This window comes from Linepithema humile, chromosome 1 (assembly GCF_040581485.1).
Source record: "Linepithema humile isolate Giens D197 chromosome 1, Lhum_UNIL_v1.0, whole genome shotgun sequence".
NCBI classification, from domain to species: domain Eukaryota; kingdom Metazoa; phylum Arthropoda; class Insecta; order Hymenoptera; family Formicidae; genus Linepithema; species Linepithema humile.
The window spans coordinates 16822933-16839424 of record NC_090128.1 but is presented as its reverse complement, the minus strand read 5'-3'; the positions used below and the strand labels follow the sequence as shown (position 1 = coordinate 16839424).

Sequence of the window (16492 nt, the reverse complement as noted above, 5' to 3'; positions counted from 1 at the left end):
TTCATAACTAAATTTATAATAAGTATATTTATATACAGTGCAATTAAATACATGTCAGTTACGTTGATTCTAAGAATTTAGGAAGAAAATTAAAACATCGAATTATTTTATGAATCCATTTCTTCACTTTTTGTAGTACATTTAATAGCATATAAAGCATGAAATTATTCTCTCATCATTTTTTCCTTTTGCCTAGCAAGCTTTTTCTTGCTAAGTTTCTTTTTTGATGGCTCTTCTTCTGTTGCTTTAGCAACAACGTCTTCTTTCTCTGTCAGTATTACTTCAATATGACAAGGCGAGCTCATATAAGCTGTAAGAATTATGAGTCAGCAATAAAAAAATAAATTTTTAAGAAACTTCAATATATGTAAATTATGGAAGTTTAATATATGCACTTACGATTTATACGACCATGAGCTCTATATGTTCTTCTACGAAGGCAAGGCGCATGATTAACTTGAATGTGTTCAATCACAAGACGGTCTACATCGAGCCCTTTGTAATCCGCATTACTTTCTGCATTTCTTAAAAGTTGTAGTAGAAATTCCGCAGACTTCTTAGGCCAACGACCTAAATAATTACAATGCATAGCAAGATAATTATAAAGCTGCTATAAATTTATCTTTTAATTAGATTCCACTTTAGAAAATAAACATAAAATTAAAATACAAAGCAAACTTTATTTTTTTCCAATTTATTTAGGCTCATATAAAATGCAAAATTATTCTCTTATTCGACTTTTTCGTTTTGTTTAACCAAATTTTCCAAGCTTCTGTTTTGATATTTTTTCACATTAAACATTTTAATAGTCCAATTATTTGATTATTGATGTATGGACGTATAGTAATTGAAAAATAGACGTAAAAATGATGTACAACGTACCTTGCGTAGTGCCAAATTGTTTTGCTTGAGCGCATCTGCCAACACCACCGTTGAATCTACGGAAGGGAACACACTCCTTATGTTCGATGACGTTCTTCAGGTATTTTTGTGCCCTCCGTAGAGGCATGTTCTTAACAGCACGGGCTGCCTCATGAGTGTTCTATAACGTATGAAAGAAAAGCAGATTATATCACAATTGTTCATGAGCATTAGTTCTCGAATTTGAGGTTAGATTTCCTACAAGCAAATTTATTTACCTTAAAGTGCACTCGAAGATTGGATCCGCGCGCTTTACAAGATTTGGTCTGATTGACCGGTTCGTGGGAATAACGACCCATTGTGTCCTGAAATCATAAACAGATCATGTATTGTCTTTCAATTGGCATTCTACAATCATAAATATGACGGGTAAGTCGGATCTGCTCGCATCATGCTGTATTTCTCTAGTAGTTTTATGACAATTATTGTGAACAAATACAATACTTTTTGCATTTACGTGATAATTCGAAGTTTTCTGTTTGAGAAATTACCTTTCGTAGAATGAATATTTCAATATTAAGCTAGATGCGAGCAGATTTGAATAATATGGCAGGTTAGCCCATACACACCTTTCAACACTACGCTTTTAAAGAAAAAGCAATCGGCTCCCATGTGACTTCCTATGTATGTCGGGTATGCCAATCAAAAATCAAATAATCCTATACTCTCTATACGCATATACGAATAGGAACGGTGAATAAAATGCAAGAAATACATTTTATTATCCCAATTTTTTAATTAATATTGCATCTTTGATGCAATAAAATAATAATTCCGCATCATAATATATCTTATTTTATAAATAATTTAACTCCCTAGAAAATTAAATTTCTGATGTTACTATTCTGTATCGTCATATTCAGGGCATCGATCATGTAATTTTCCCCTAGGAGCGAAAACGTGAAAAGTGAAAACTTTTATGTAAATTTGACAATTTTATTTGTTGAATTCACGTGAAATTTTTACTTTTCACGTTTCATAGGTAAAAATTACATGATCGATGCCCAGGGCGGTATTCATAGTCCGTTCTTATTCCAAGATTACTTAAGTACTGTCTTAAGATACTAATAGCGTTTTTGATTATTCGATTGATTAATGACGTCATTGCATTGGGTGTTTACGATAATTCAAGTTCGAGTTAGTTTCACTAGGACCGACAATGAGATATACATAACCATCTAGAACCTTTATGATTCATGACAACTCAACGCTGTCTTGTATTGCTTGAGTTAAATTCATTGAATTTGTTGAGTTTAATAAATATAATTATATACATATATATATAATTATATCTATTAAAGAGGTATACCAACATACATACCAACATTATTTGTTTCTTTCATAGACTGATTTGCAGTTAACCTTTTTTTATTACAATAAAATTTGCTCTATAAACTCAACAAATTCAATTAATTTAACTCAAGCAATGGGTGTTTACGATAATTCAAGTTCGAGTTAGTTTCACTAGGACCGAAAAATGAGATAGACATAACCATCTAGAATCTTTATGATTTATGACAACTCAACGCTGTCTTGTATTGCTTGAGTTAAATTAATTGAATTTGTTGAGTTTATAGAGCAAATTTTATTGTAATAAAAAAATGTTAACTGCAAATCAGTCTATGAAAGAAACAAATAATGTTGGTATGTATGTTGGTATACCTCTTTAATAGATATAATTATATATATATGTATATAATTATATTTATTAAACTCAACAAATTCAATGAATTTAACTCAAGCAATGGGTGTTTACGATAATTCAAGTTCGAGTTAGTTTCACTAGGACCGAAAAATGAGATAGACATAACCATCTAGAATCTTTATGATTTATGACAACTCGACGCTGTCTTGTATTGCTTGAGTTAAATTAATTGAATTTGTTGAGTTTATAGAGCAAATTTTATTGTAATAAAAAAATGTCAACTGCAAATCAGTCTATGAAAGAAACAAATAATGTTGGTATGTATGTTGGTATACCTCTTTAATAGATATAATTATATATATATGTATATAATTATATTTATTAAACTCAACAAATTCAATGAATTTAACTCAAGCAATACAAGACAGCGTCGAGTTGTCATGAATCATAAAGGTTCTAGATGGTTATGTATATCTCATTGTCGGTCCTAGTGAAACTAACTCGAACTTGAATTATCGTAAACACCCAATACAAGACAGCGTTGAGTTGTCATAAATCATAAAGATTCTAGATGGTTATGTCTATCTCATTTTTCGGTCCTAGTGAAACTAACTCGAACTTGAATTATCGTAAACACCCATATAGCGTTTTCGAATAAACGGGGTTTGAACGATCTAGGGTTGATCAATCACTATTTTACTATAAATGCAAGTCTTTCATTGGTGGAGAGGTTGCAATGACGTCATTAACCAATCTTGGGTCGTTCAAATCCTGTATAATCGAAAACGCTAATAGTCTCCGTCAATAAAAGACATGAATTTATAGTTAAATAGTGATTGATCAACCTTGGATTGATCAAAATCCGTGGATGTATTCCGTGTTAGTCTGGTTTATTTTATTTTCTAGATGTTGGCAGCTACTAAACTAAACCGAGAAGTGTTCCGAACTTGTTAAAGGTACAGACTTTAGGTTTGTTCTTTATAGCTGAGGTTTGTTCTTTATAGCTGAACTGGTTGCACTAGTTCAGAGTTTATCTTTTTCCCTCCACATTGGAAGGAGAAAGATAAACTCTGAACTAGTGCAACCAGTTCAGCTATAAAGAACAGACCTTTTAACTGGCTGCACTAGTTCAGAGTTTATCTTTTGCCCTCTACATTAGAAGGAAAAAGATAAACTCTGAACTAGTGCAGCCAGTTCAGTTATAAAGAACAGACCTTTTTACATAAGGCAAAACGCATAGGGGAATCAACCAATCAGAATCCTTCATCCTGGGGATGAATACGGTCATATTTTGTTTTTATATATATATATAAATTAGGTTATATTATACGAGTGCGCTTGTAATTAATAAAATGACTAATAAGATAATTTTAACATTTTTTCAAAGATTTGTTTATTAATCATTCCGTTCTTTTTTTTCTTAAGATATCGTGATAAAGCTTATTGTTATTATCACTGATATGGAATATACTGATATATTTCTCTCAATGTATCAGAGCTTTAATTGAAAAAAATTACAATATACTTTTATTCGTATAATGGCCGGAAATGGCAAAACTGTGATATTATGCAAAGGCTCGTCCGAGAAGAACGACAAGGAGGAGGCGTATGTGCAAATGTTGAAATCCGCTGGTTATATTTGCGAATGTTTACGTACTTTGCGATTTGAGTTTGTGAATATTTCGAAATTGCAAACTTGTCTCTTAGCAGCGGACAAATATAGTGGTAATATATAATATTAATTATGTATCACCTCTAATTATATTTATATCCTATGAGTTTACGTTATAGGTCTGATATTAACAAGTCCTCGTACAGTTGAAGCTATTGCACTGGCAGTGAAAGATGATGCAAGTATTTTGTATCATTGGAAACAGGTGCCAGCATACTGTATAGGACCTGCAACAGATTCTCTCGCAAGAAGTCAGCTCGACTTGCAACATTGTATTGGTAGTCAGTCTGGCAACTCAAAGCAACTGGCAGAACAAATTATTTCTAATGTAAAGAAAAATTCAAAACCATTATTGTATCCATGCAGTGAGATTGCACGCGACACTATAGCTTGTACTCTTGACAATAATGAAGTTTCAATACACAAGATTGTGGTTTATAGGACATTAGAAAGTGAATCTTTAGAACAGGACCTTTTAGAAGTGCTTAAAAAATCTTATAATATATTTGTTTTTTTCAGTCCATCTGCAGTAGAATTTATTGTAGCACAACTTAAGAGAAATTCTTGTAATATAAAAGATATAAAAGCAGTAGCAATTGGTCCTGTGACAAAAGATGCATTAATTAATTCTGGTTTCAATATATATGCCACTGCAGATAAACCTGAACCAGCTAGTTTAGTCCATGTAATTAAAGCAGCTGAGTATATAGAAAATTCAAGTGAAGATGTTTCGTGAAAATCAATATTAATAAAACTCATCAATATTTTTAACATTTTATCTGCCTAATGTAAATATTTGAATATATAATGGAGATTTGCTATATAGCTATCAAAGGAATTTTTTGCTTCATATATGAGATTTGTTTGTTAACAATAATTATATACATAATGTATATGTGAGAGATATATATATATTGCAGTTTCAAATTGAATATAAATATACAATAATTCTTAAACAAACAATGTTGACTATGATTTATATTCCTTCACACTACATTTTCTGTTCAGGATGGATAATACAATAATTTCATTAAAGTGATAAAACTTTAAATGTCTAAAACGTTAGCAAATTTGTGCGCACGCATGTTGTTGCTGATAGCCTTAATAACATATGTTGAATCTCTTTCGCATATATCACTAATCTAAGTCTACTTGTATATTACAGTTATAACTTTTGATATCATCATGTAATCTCATGTTTCATTAAGCTCAATATCTATTGCGATTGACATTACCAAGGAGACATGAAATGTCCGAGCCAACTATCGCGGATTGATTCGCGTAATAAGGCTGAGGAGGATTTCCTCCATTATTGTATTTCATTTGTACCGCCGTTTCATAATCGGGTGCTGGTCTGTAGGATGGTAATAATGCGCGCAAACTATTTATATCCGTTGATGAAACGGATACAACAGGATATGGCGATGTTGAAAGGTCATTGTAGCTTGTCCATCGCGTATGATTGTCCGTATTTCGACTTTCCAAATTTACGGATACTGCTTGTTCGCTAGAATCGTTTGTCTCATTATCCTGAAATGATATATTAATGTTTTGAATTGTGAAAATCGTGTGACATATTTCAATAGATGGTTGAATGAATGCTCACAAAGTAGCCATTAGTTCTTTCCAATGGACGACGTTCTTGATACTGCATATAAAATGTATGCTGAGCTATGCATAATCTCCATATATATTTTGCATCACGTGATTCAGAAAATAAAAATTGTTTTGCTTCTTCACCTTCCAATTGGCACTCTATCCTAAACGTTTTTTTGTGATTTATGACATTACTGATGTCTCTCCATCTGCAAGACAGAAAATTCTTTGATTTATGTTTACAATATTCTTAGCATATATTGAAGTTAAAAAAAAACCTGTAAAATTGTGTTGCTTGCGTGTTAGGATAAACCATCATAATTCCATTGACGGAAATTCCAAGGATAACTTTATTATTACTGTTATCCTGAAACGTACATTTACAGAGTTAGACCATTTGAAGCAACAAAAACCACAGTAATCAAATTATACTGCAGTTTTCTAACCTTTGCAGTGAACGTTTCATTGCCATATCCTTCTAATTGCGTAGCAATTGAAATATACAGCTCTTCTGCAGTAGCTTGTGTAACATTAACAAGACTCTTGTATTGACATATTGCTGTATGTAAGAGAGAATCTTGCCCACCTGGATCTGTCTTAATCACATCCTACATGTAAAAATATAGTATGAAGAATATGGCTCCCATAAATTTTAAATAATTTATAGTTATGAAAATTGATATTACATTCGGAAAGAAAGTACATTGTTGGAGATATTCAGTTGTGTGTTTTTCTGAACTATAATTTCCAAACTCAGCTTGCATAGAATAGCTTGCTAATAAACAAGCTTGTCTAGAATTACAATGTATTTTATCTTCAAATATATCACTCTTCAATTGTAGATAATAATGATATCTGAAAATAGATAAAAAAAAACGTTTAAAATTATATTTATATATTTAAAACTTTATATTGCTTAATTCTTTGATTGCAGGATATTCAAAAAGTACATATATACAAGTGCGCTGTCATTTCTGTGTATGGAACACTTTTGGAACAAATTTTCATGCATTATGCAAATCGTTTTCGTATTTACAAAACCATTGAATTGCTCAATTGTCTTATCATTACAAATAACTTTTTTTCCGATCTTCTTTATCTTATAAGTGCCTAAAGACACCCGCAATACAGTGAGCAACTCTATCAAAAGCGTCAAAAGTGCCAAAATAGTATAGTGAGCATTTTTATCAAACGTCTAAACCTACTGATAATACATATCTGTCTTTTGTCAAGTATCTAAATCTCGAGATATCTTTTTTATCAACTGGGTCATATTTTTTAGATTGCATTGATATTTCATGCAATATTATATTAATTTTCTTAAGAGAGTAATAAATACCTTGTCATATCATCTTGAATAAGTTGAACATCTGTAACATAGTACATAACTCTTAAATAAAGCGTAAAGTTCTTAGCATCTTTCTCAAGTTGTCTTTTCAAGGGTTTGTCCATGTCTACCCATCGCAACGAGGCTGTACCGTGACAGCAAAGGTAGCGTAAGCCGAAGAATTCTGGCTGTCCCAGTCCCAAACGCTGTGTCACATTGTTCAGACATTCCTGACCGACACTGTCAATACTGAGTGTGCATTCTATGGAAGTAGTATCCAACAATTCGACACAGATGACATACTGGTTCTTGGATACAACGTTGTATTGTCTGCTTTTCTTTAAGTGAAACTTAAGTGCACTGAATGGCATTTTAGCAATCGCGAAGAAACTGAAAAATATGGATGCATTGTATGATTTAAGGTTTAAAGTACGACTGACGATGCGAATTACAGGTTAAAACTCATACTAGCAATTGCATGGATGTTTACGAATGAATTAAATATTAATATATATTGCAATAAAATAATATTTTATGTTTCTAATAAGGTACACCCACACACACACACATACACGCAATAATAATAAGTTAATAATATAATAATCAAAATTAACAATACTTCAGGCGCTGGTAGTGTTGCGCATATGCAAACTCACCCGATGTCTTAAAATATCGTACACTCATCACTCTCCCTTGTGTAAGCATCACTCGGCGTACACACGGTTACAAGATAAATGCATGTAATTTTGCAGCTATTATTTGACATTTCGTTATCAATAACCGTATCAATCAATATCGGCTATAAATATCAAATTCTTCTCAACGTGTTATTGTATACGCGGCCTTACGAGACGAGATCTATTCCATATTCTTTTTACGATTGTAACGTTTTCTATCAACGGAATAGCTCATATATTCCGTTTTCTCTTCTAAATGGTCATTTTAATACACAAGTTTAGCTTGTGTGTATATTTTCCTTATTTATACAGCAAACATCTCGCGTAAGAAAGTGTCGATTTCGGCTCTGTCGAGTGAGTCTCGAGACATCACGAGATATCGAGCGATTGAGAAAAAGGTATCGATACTTTCTATCAGAGTAGTGTCGGCAGTGATGCAAACTCGAGCCGGCCAGCACCAGGGTCGGCTCGAGTTTGCATCACTGAGGCTGGCGTCACATAGGGCGGTATTCATAGTCCGTTCTTATATTCAAGATCGTCTTAAGCACGAACTTATATTCGCTCTCTTTGTCAGACACAATCTATGTGTGACGAAGAGAGCGAATATAAGTCCGTGCTTAAGACAATCTTAAATATAAGAACGGACTATGAATACCGGCCATAGAACCCGTAATCCGTAATCCGCACCGGAAGTCCGCAAAAGTTACTAGGGATTGCGTCCGTAACGTTACGTATGTTTTTTCTCCTTGTGTCCCATGGAGCCGTAAATACACACGTAACGGTATTACTATTTTTTATTTAACAAATTATAATTGTTTATTTGTATTTTATTCATAAGAAAACTACAGAATATATTATAATTTTAACAAAAATTTTAATTAAATCGTCAAATTTAGTTAAATAAATAAAATTAAAAAAAGCATTACTAGTAATAACTAGTAACTTTTAGTAACTTTTACGGAAATTTCATGGAATTACGGCTCCATGGGACACAAGGAGATAAAACACACGTAACGTTACGGACGCAATCCCTAGTAACTTTTGCGGACTTTCGGTGCGGATTACGGATTACGGGTTCTATGTGACGCCGGCCTGAGTGTTGGTGATCAGCAGTAGTCAGTGACTATCAGTGGCTATCGGTGGTTGTTTCTGTGTGTTACAGCTGGTTGATGGCACAGCGATTTATGGAGTACATATCGGGAAATGATTTGATGGCGATTATTACTCGCGTTAATCTGACAGCACGTTGTCAATAATGAAAAGAAGAATATCAGTTCATGTCCGTACGCTCGCGCGCTTACACCGTCTGCACGTCACCGCACACGCCTACCGAATGCCGATAAGAGACGACGGTAGATAGATTGTAGAACCTCTGTGTCGAATCACCGCATTGTCACATGTTACACGCGCGAAGAAAATGAGCATTTTGCGAAAGAGGTAAGGATGCTCGAATTTATGTGAAAAGTCGATATTTTCATGTTTGTTAATATTCGGATATTTGCAGATTGAGCGAATTCGACGATGTTCTCAATGCGGATGAGATAGATACAGTCAGTCTTGGCAAAATATGTTTCCATGGTATGTTTATCACGTAAGATTAATCCTTCGTCCACTTATAACGACAGTTCTGATATCACGTTTACAAGTCTTTAATTTTTCTCTTATAATTAAGTCAATCAATTTTTTGCTGATAATAAAATTTTTTATGACAGGTATACCTGATGAACCTGGTGGACTGAGGCCTCTGTGTTGGAAGTTATTGCTTAACTATTTGCCATCTACAAGATCTAGTTGGATAGAGACTTTGAAGCGCAAGAGGGAGTTGTATAATACATTTATTGGTGAGAGAAAAGAATGATGCTTGAGAGATGCTGCTTATGTTATGAAAAATAATTTAAATGTGAGAATTTATACATGATATTTTTGTAACTATTTATTATAGAAGATCTCATTGTTATGCCTGGAGAATCTAATACGGATGACAAAGAAAGAGTCGATGTAACATTACACGATCATCCTCTTAATTTAAATCCGGACAGTAAATGGCAAACGTACTTTAAAGATAATGAAGTTTTGCTCCAGATTGATAAAGATGTTAGGTAAATATTAAATTATATAACTTTAAAAAAGACATTAAGTAAAAAGTAAATAATAAGTTTTCATTACGCAGGCGACTATGTCCAGACATATCATTTTTTCAACAAGGCACTGATTATCCATGTCAAAAGATAGTGAATGCCAATGGTCAGCAGCGTTTGCATAACAGAGTTCAACACACCGTGCTGAAAAGTGCAAATGTTGAACGAAAGGGATTAGGAGTGACCAAGGTAATAGATTGCAAACAATTAAAGCTTCCATCACTAACTTTTTATTAAATTTATTAATAGATTCTATTTATCTTTGCTCTTGCATTGACGGGGAAAGCAGCAGGTATTACAAACGATGCGAATGGAGTAATATGTTCTGCTAGTGTTTTCTAAAATGTCTTTTTTTTATATCTTACATGTGTTGTAAAACAGATTATGAGACTATACATTCATGACGTCTTCTAGATATGGTCGGATTACATTATGCTTTATCTATTAGATAGCAGTCTCTGTGAGAAAGGCGGCAGAAGACTACGCGCCATTGGCTGAAGGCGGTGAAGCACATTGGGAAGTGTTAGAGCGAATACTTTTTTTATACGCTAAATTAAATCCTGGCCAAGGTTACGTACAGGGTATGAATGAGATAGTTGGGCCTATATATCACGCATTTGCTTGCGATCCTGATCCCACATGGAGAAGTATGTATTACATGAAAGCAACTATATGGTATATGTAGATGAATATTTACGATAGCGGCGTAATATTTTTTACAGAATACGCTGAAGCAGACACGTTTTTTTGTTTTACAAACTTAATGGGTGAAATACGTGATTTCTTTATAAAGACACTGGATGAAGCTGAATTTGGAATTAATTCAATGATGAGTAAATTGACCAATCAAGTTAGAGTCAATGATCCCGAAATTTGGTTGCGTCTGCACCAGCAAGAACTGTGTCCACAGTACTACAGCTTTAGGTATTATACATATCGACAATTACACTATATTATAAGATTTTGCACTTTTGTCATGAAGGTTCGTTCTTTAGTTTAGTAAATCGGGTGAGCTAACTACGAATCTGACCTCAAAAACTGTTCATCACATTAGGTTTTCGAGAAAATAAGACTTTAAATCCTCAAAAAAACGTGTTTTTGGCCATATTTGAACCAGACGGACCAGCAACTTTGACAATGTTTGAAATTGAAGCTTGAACCTTTGTCTTTATTTTAAAAAGTCGGAAATTTAAGTGCAACTTTGTGGAAGTCATCCTCGCAGGGGGATAAAGTACTGTCAAATTTGTACAACAAAATAGCAAAATTATCTTACACCCAACAAATTTTTGGGTACATTTCTGTTAGGAACAAACTTCTGAAATAAGAAAGATTGTAGAAAAAAACCAAATCCATCCATGCCGTACATACACCCTTGTATACATTTTTAACAGTGCTTTATTCCCCTAAGAGAATGACTTCCATAAAGTTGTATATTTTAAGTTTCCGACTTTTTAAAATAAAAACAAAGGTTCAACCTTCAATTTTAGACCTTTTCGAAATTGCTGACCCAAATGGTTTAAATTTACGAATATGACAAAAAACACGTTTTTTAGGGTTTAAACTCCTATTTTCTCAAAAACGTGACGTGAAAGAGAAATAGACAGTTTTTGAGGTCAGATTTATGTTCAGCGCACTCGATTTATTAAAGAACGACTCTTTATAACAAAAGTGCAAGAAATTGGTTAAAATTTGTAGCATATTATTATCATCATATTAGGAATTCGCTTTTTTTTTATTGTAATCATCATTATTATTGTTCACTTTGGAATAAGGTGGTTGACGCTTCTTCTTTCGCAAGAGTTTCCTTTACCGGATGTTATGAGAATATGGGACTCGTTGTTTGCTGATGAGAACAGATTTAGTTTTCTTATACATATCTGCTGTGCCATGATCCTGTAAGTAAAAAAATCTTATTATGCATAAAAAAGTACTCTTTGTTATTTTCCCAGCACATGTATTTACATTTCTAGATTATTGCGGGACCAATTATTGGCCGGCGATTTTGCTACCAATGTTAAACTCTTACAGGTGAGAGATAGAATTGTTTCATTATATGTATGTATTAATACCTATGTATTAATACGTATGTATTAATATTTATTATATAACAATAACGTGTATTAATAATAACATATTTTATATACAGAATTTTCCATCAATGGACATACAAATTGTGCTCTCTAAAGCCGCTGCTCTAGCAGGCAAGACTTTATAACATGACCGTTAATTAACGCATGGACAAAATGCAATAATCTCTCAGCATGTTGAGAATATCATGGTTTTTCTTCTCTCTTCTTCCGTCACAACTACGGGCGTGTATATCGTAAACTATAATTTTATACACATCACAAATGCATTATTTCCAAGGAGAGAAATACAATGAAATATCAATTAGAATATAATATCGTCATGTAGATATACCGATTGCTCGGTAAAAGATAAAATTGGCATTTATGTTATACAAAATACTTAACAGTTGTATATATGATATAGAATTTATTTATATTTGTCAACGAATATCAAGATCCATTTTGTCACGTTAAATTTTTTGATATATTTAAAATGTGGTGTTTGTATATACATAAAATGTAATATTGGAAAGTAATATATATGAAAAATTTTAAAATGTAAATTTTACAAAAGATATGATAATGATTTTTTACAAGTGGCAAGTAATAATATTAGCTGAGAATTAAAATATAAAAAAAAACAGAAAAATATTAATTATGCTTTCCAATTGTCCGATTTTACATGAGAATTTGCAATAATCATAATAGTTTAATATAATATATACCATTTATATACGCTATATAATAATAATGAAATATTACATTTTGTAATGTTATTTTTGTAATAAAATGCGTCGTTCACATAAGCTACGTTTATAAAATAAAAGGAAATTTTATTAGTTTCATCAAATATATGTTGATTTTTATTATTTTATTTACATGCTAAAAAGCGTTTAATTTTGAAAAGTGTTTTATTTGGAAATATATAAAGGTGTTTTCGAATAAAACACTTTTCCGAATTTTAAAGAGTATTTTAAATTGAAACGCCAAAAACTGTTTTACTTTGTAACGGTGCAGCCCGCAAGCTGCATCGTTACGGCTACGGACCGTCCATCGTCCGTAGCCCACCAAGGGCGCATCGAGCGCCGATAAATTTCTTATCGAAACAACGGCGGTCAACCGCCGAAAATCCGCCACACCCGACCGTTCCGAAATTCCGTTTTGTGGGGGACTCGCCGCCGAAACCGCCGATGCTTGCCGATTCGAAACCATTCGGCTGCCAGCCGGGTATAAAAGAGGCCCGGCTGTACGTCTTCTCACCAGATCCCGTTCGCTGATAGACAGCGAACATCCCTCTACGAGTGTCCTCGTAGTCCAAACCGAGCATACTCGGATTTTATACCTGTTCCAGCACACGAGTATCCTCGTGTACCGCCGAGCGTCCTCGGTATTCTTGACTCCCGCATACGAGAATATTCGTATACCCGCCGAGCGTACTTGGCTCCTCTAGGCCACCGAACTTCGTATTGCGGGCATTTCCGCGTACCTAGCCAGGTCGCCAGGTTCTAAATTCCGCCTTCGTACGAGCGTCCTCGTACTCCCGCCGAGCGTAATCGGCAGCCTAAGTCCTTATATCGCGTTTATTCACCGGAATTTCAAATCCGTAATCCGTCCGGCAGGCAAAACCGCGTCGACCAATCCGCGCCGCCGAATAGTCCGCATCGATCTACGATCGAACAGACTCGGGATACTCTACGAACGCATTCACCGACGAGCGTTGCGTTGTACCAACCGTTGCGACACGATCGCCCGCGCTTGCGCTCTCGCCGACCGTACCAGGACGCCTCGCGTCATATTTTATTTTGCGCCGCTCTAAAATAATTATTTCACCGTTGCTCAAATAATTATTTCGCTATTGCCGATACTTCGCATTTATTTCCACGTTACTTTCTCATTTATTTTACGCCGCCTAAATAATTATTTCTCACCATCGCTCAAATAATTATTTCACTATTGACGATACTTCGCCTTTATCTTCACGCTACTTCATATTTATTTGACGCCGCTTTAAAGAATTATTTCTCTGTCACTTATTAATTATTTCACCGTTAATACCGATCGCACCGATATTTTGCTATTTTGTATTCTCTTTCGAATTCATTTCGCACACGCTTCGCATGTACACCAGGTCACACAAATGCCTTGACATATGAAGTTGCACGGGTGTCAAGGCATATCGAGTCGGCGTGTTTCGACTCTACATATTTTTACATCATGACTATGGTTATAAACACAACGGCAAAGCTGTTTTGACTGTTTCAAAGCAACTGGAACAATTGACAAATAAAGGTTAATATTTATAATATCAATCAATTGCTCCAGTTGTTTTGAAATAGCCAAAACAGCATTGCCGTTATGTTCATAACCAGTCATGATGTAAAAATATGTAGAGTCGGAACACACCGACTCGATATGCCTTGACACCCGTGCAACTTCATATGTTAAGGCATTTGTGTGACCTGGTGTACACACGAGCATTAAAGCAGATCATTCGAAACAAATCATATCAACATCTTTCTTAATAAACACTGTTTCATTACTTTAACACAAACGAGCATTTATTTATTTCCCTGACATACCCCCAACCGACCGAACCCGGATTCCGGCGAGCTACTCCGCGTCCGCCGAAGCTCACACGGTTTCAACTTAATTAATTTAATTTTTTAATTTAATTTTTTAAGTTTACAAACACATAAAATTGAGAGAATCTTAAATAAGGTCCAAAATTTTGAAAGTTTTTGGTTATTATATATAATTTTGTTCCACAATTCCTTATCAAAGAAATTCAGCAGTCTTATAATTTGCTGGATAATGGGTATCCCACGCATAGTAAGATCCCATCAAACAAAGAGTGGATTTGGCAACAGTTGGATTATCAATTTTTATTTTTATGATATTATCGATACAAATAAAAACTGATACTAATTTTCTCTCTTCTTCGAAAAATATGAGACGGGGAGAATCAGTCTTTTTGGTTATTAAAACTTTTTCTCAGACTTTAAATGCCTGTTACCAAAAAACAATGAATTAAATATTCATGCCAAAAATTTGTAACTTATAAAAAGAACAAAAACGAAATAAATTTAAAGATGTAAATAAAAATGCACAAATATACATCATATATTAAATATCATAAACATACATCAAATACGATAAAAAGCTCGTTAGAGTAGCTTGTCTTCTTGTACATGAAATTCTTAAAAAATGCGATAATCCTTTTATTTTTTCTATTTCGAAAACATGTTCAACAGATGTTGAAATACGTGGCTAATTTTATGTCATAATGATAAAATCTTGAAACTTTAATTTTGGTCGTCCTTAGCAACGCCTCTCAATGCACTTCACAATTCATCGGAATATATTATATATTATATAATATATTCCGATATATTTATATATTTATATTTTGTTTTTCAGCGTGTGGAGAAAGTAAAAAGTTTAACTATTATAGTAAAACATCTTTTTCCGTTTGAAGAAAAACAGTAAACACTTTTGAGTGTTTTCAATATTTTAAACACCAGGGTATTTAGATTTAAAACACTAAAATATTTAAATCCGAAACATCTTTCATCATTAAACGCTTATTTTGGAAAAAACGTTTTAACTTTCTTTTATGAGTGTATTGGTGTGTAATGGTTTAAGTAATGGTGTGTTCATTTAGTTGTTGTCTCTTTTTTCTTAAAGAGTTTTGCCACAAACGATTTTCAAACAATGCCATGAAAAGACCAATCGAAAGTTAGCGCTGAAACTACTATAAAAATAAAAAATAAAAAGATAAAATGATTGCTCTCGAATAGCTGTTTTGATATACACGATTGCTCCACTTAATTAATTAGTACTTATAAAGTTATTAATGAAAAACAGTCACTAATTAACAATTAGCAAATATCTTTATCAAAACTTTTTTTTTTTTTAATCGGTTACTACCAAACGATTGCTCCTTAAGGGGGGAGCTTCGTATGATTCGCTAAAACAAAGGTGATTTTTAGGAATTTTTTTTGAAGAAACAATGCAACGAATCTTTTTAAAACTTTTTGGTGTTTTATAACATATTAAAAAGTAAAAAAAAATTTTTTTTGTTTAAAAATAATTGATTATAGAGCCACTATAAACAAATGTTGACGCAGTCTCGTCACTGGAGTTGTGAATTGATGGGAGTTGTAGCGTCTTTTGCACTCGTTTAAAAAAAAAAAAAAAAGTTTTTTTTTTCTATGAAATTATCTAGTCGATGAACCTAAAAAATAAGTAAAAAGTTGAAAATTTAAAAAATGGCAACACTTTAAAAAAAAATGCGATTTTGACCCACAAAATGTCACCTTATTTATGCAATAAAAATTGTTTAAATTAATTATTTTACTAATTTTATAGGTTCATCGACAATTTATATTATTAAACTACATGTATACACGGGGACAACTCGATTGATCGAATAGTTTTTGAGTAATCT

The 16492-nt window shown here is 33.2% G+C and overlaps 4 protein-coding genes across 5 annotated transcripts; 2 read left to right on the top strand and 2 right to left on the bottom strand.

The window, feature by feature from the left end:
• Positions 1–102: 102 nt before the first annotated feature.
• Positions 103–1577, bottom strand: RpL17 (ribosomal protein L17). Its single transcript, XM_012364936.2, has 5 exons — positions 1491–1577; positions 1140–1226; positions 883–1042; positions 400–570; positions 103–310 (listed from the first exon to the last, which is right to left on the bottom strand). The coding sequence occupies exons 2-5, from the start codon at positions 1218–1220 to the stop codon at positions 165–167; spliced, it is 558 nt and encodes a 185-aa protein (XP_012220359.1). The 5' UTR covers positions 1221–1226; positions 1491–1577; the 3' UTR covers positions 103–164.
• Positions 1578–3808: 2231 nt separating this feature from the next.
• Positions 3809–5201, top strand: LOC105671069 (uroporphyrinogen-III synthase-like). The gene is made up of 2 exons (XM_012364942.2): positions 3809–4291; positions 4358–5201. The coding sequence occupies exons 1-2, from the start codon at positions 4105–4107 to the stop codon at positions 4972–4974; spliced, it is 804 nt and encodes a 267-aa protein (XP_012220365.1). The 5' UTR covers positions 3809–4104; the 3' UTR covers positions 4975–5201.
• Pez (protein tyrosine phosphatase non-receptor pez) lies at positions 5130–8187 on the bottom strand. 2 transcript variants are annotated; one of them, XM_012364941.2, is made up of 7 exons: positions 7781–8187; positions 7174–7551; positions 6521–6689; positions 6281–6442; positions 6113–6201; positions 5845–6043; positions 5130–5768 (listed from the first exon to the last, which is right to left on the bottom strand). In XM_012364941.2, the coding sequence occupies exons 1-7, from the start codon at positions 7864–7866 to the stop codon at positions 5448–5450; spliced, it is 1404 nt and encodes a 467-aa protein (XP_012220364.2). In that variant the 5' UTR covers positions 7867–8187; the 3' UTR covers positions 5130–5447. The 2 variants fall into 2 exon arrangements, with proteins under 2 accessions (XP_012220364.2, XP_012220363.1); XM_012364940.2 differs by having other exon boundaries at positions 7818–8185.
• A 743-nt stretch (positions 8188–8930) lies between these two features.
• On the top strand, positions 8931–12895 carry LOC105671070 (TBC1 domain family member 13). The gene is made up of 10 exons (XM_012364944.2): positions 8931–9275; positions 9343–9416; positions 9551–9679; positions 9781–9937; positions 10009–10165; positions 10425–10623; positions 10699–10900; positions 11749–11871; positions 11947–12004; positions 12123–12895. Exons 1-10 carry the CDS (start codon positions 9256–9258, stop codon positions 12189–12191), a joined length of 1188 nt encoding a protein of 395 aa, XP_012220367.1. The 5' UTR covers positions 8931–9255; the 3' UTR covers positions 12192–12895.
• Positions 12896–16492: the final 3597 nt, after the last annotated feature.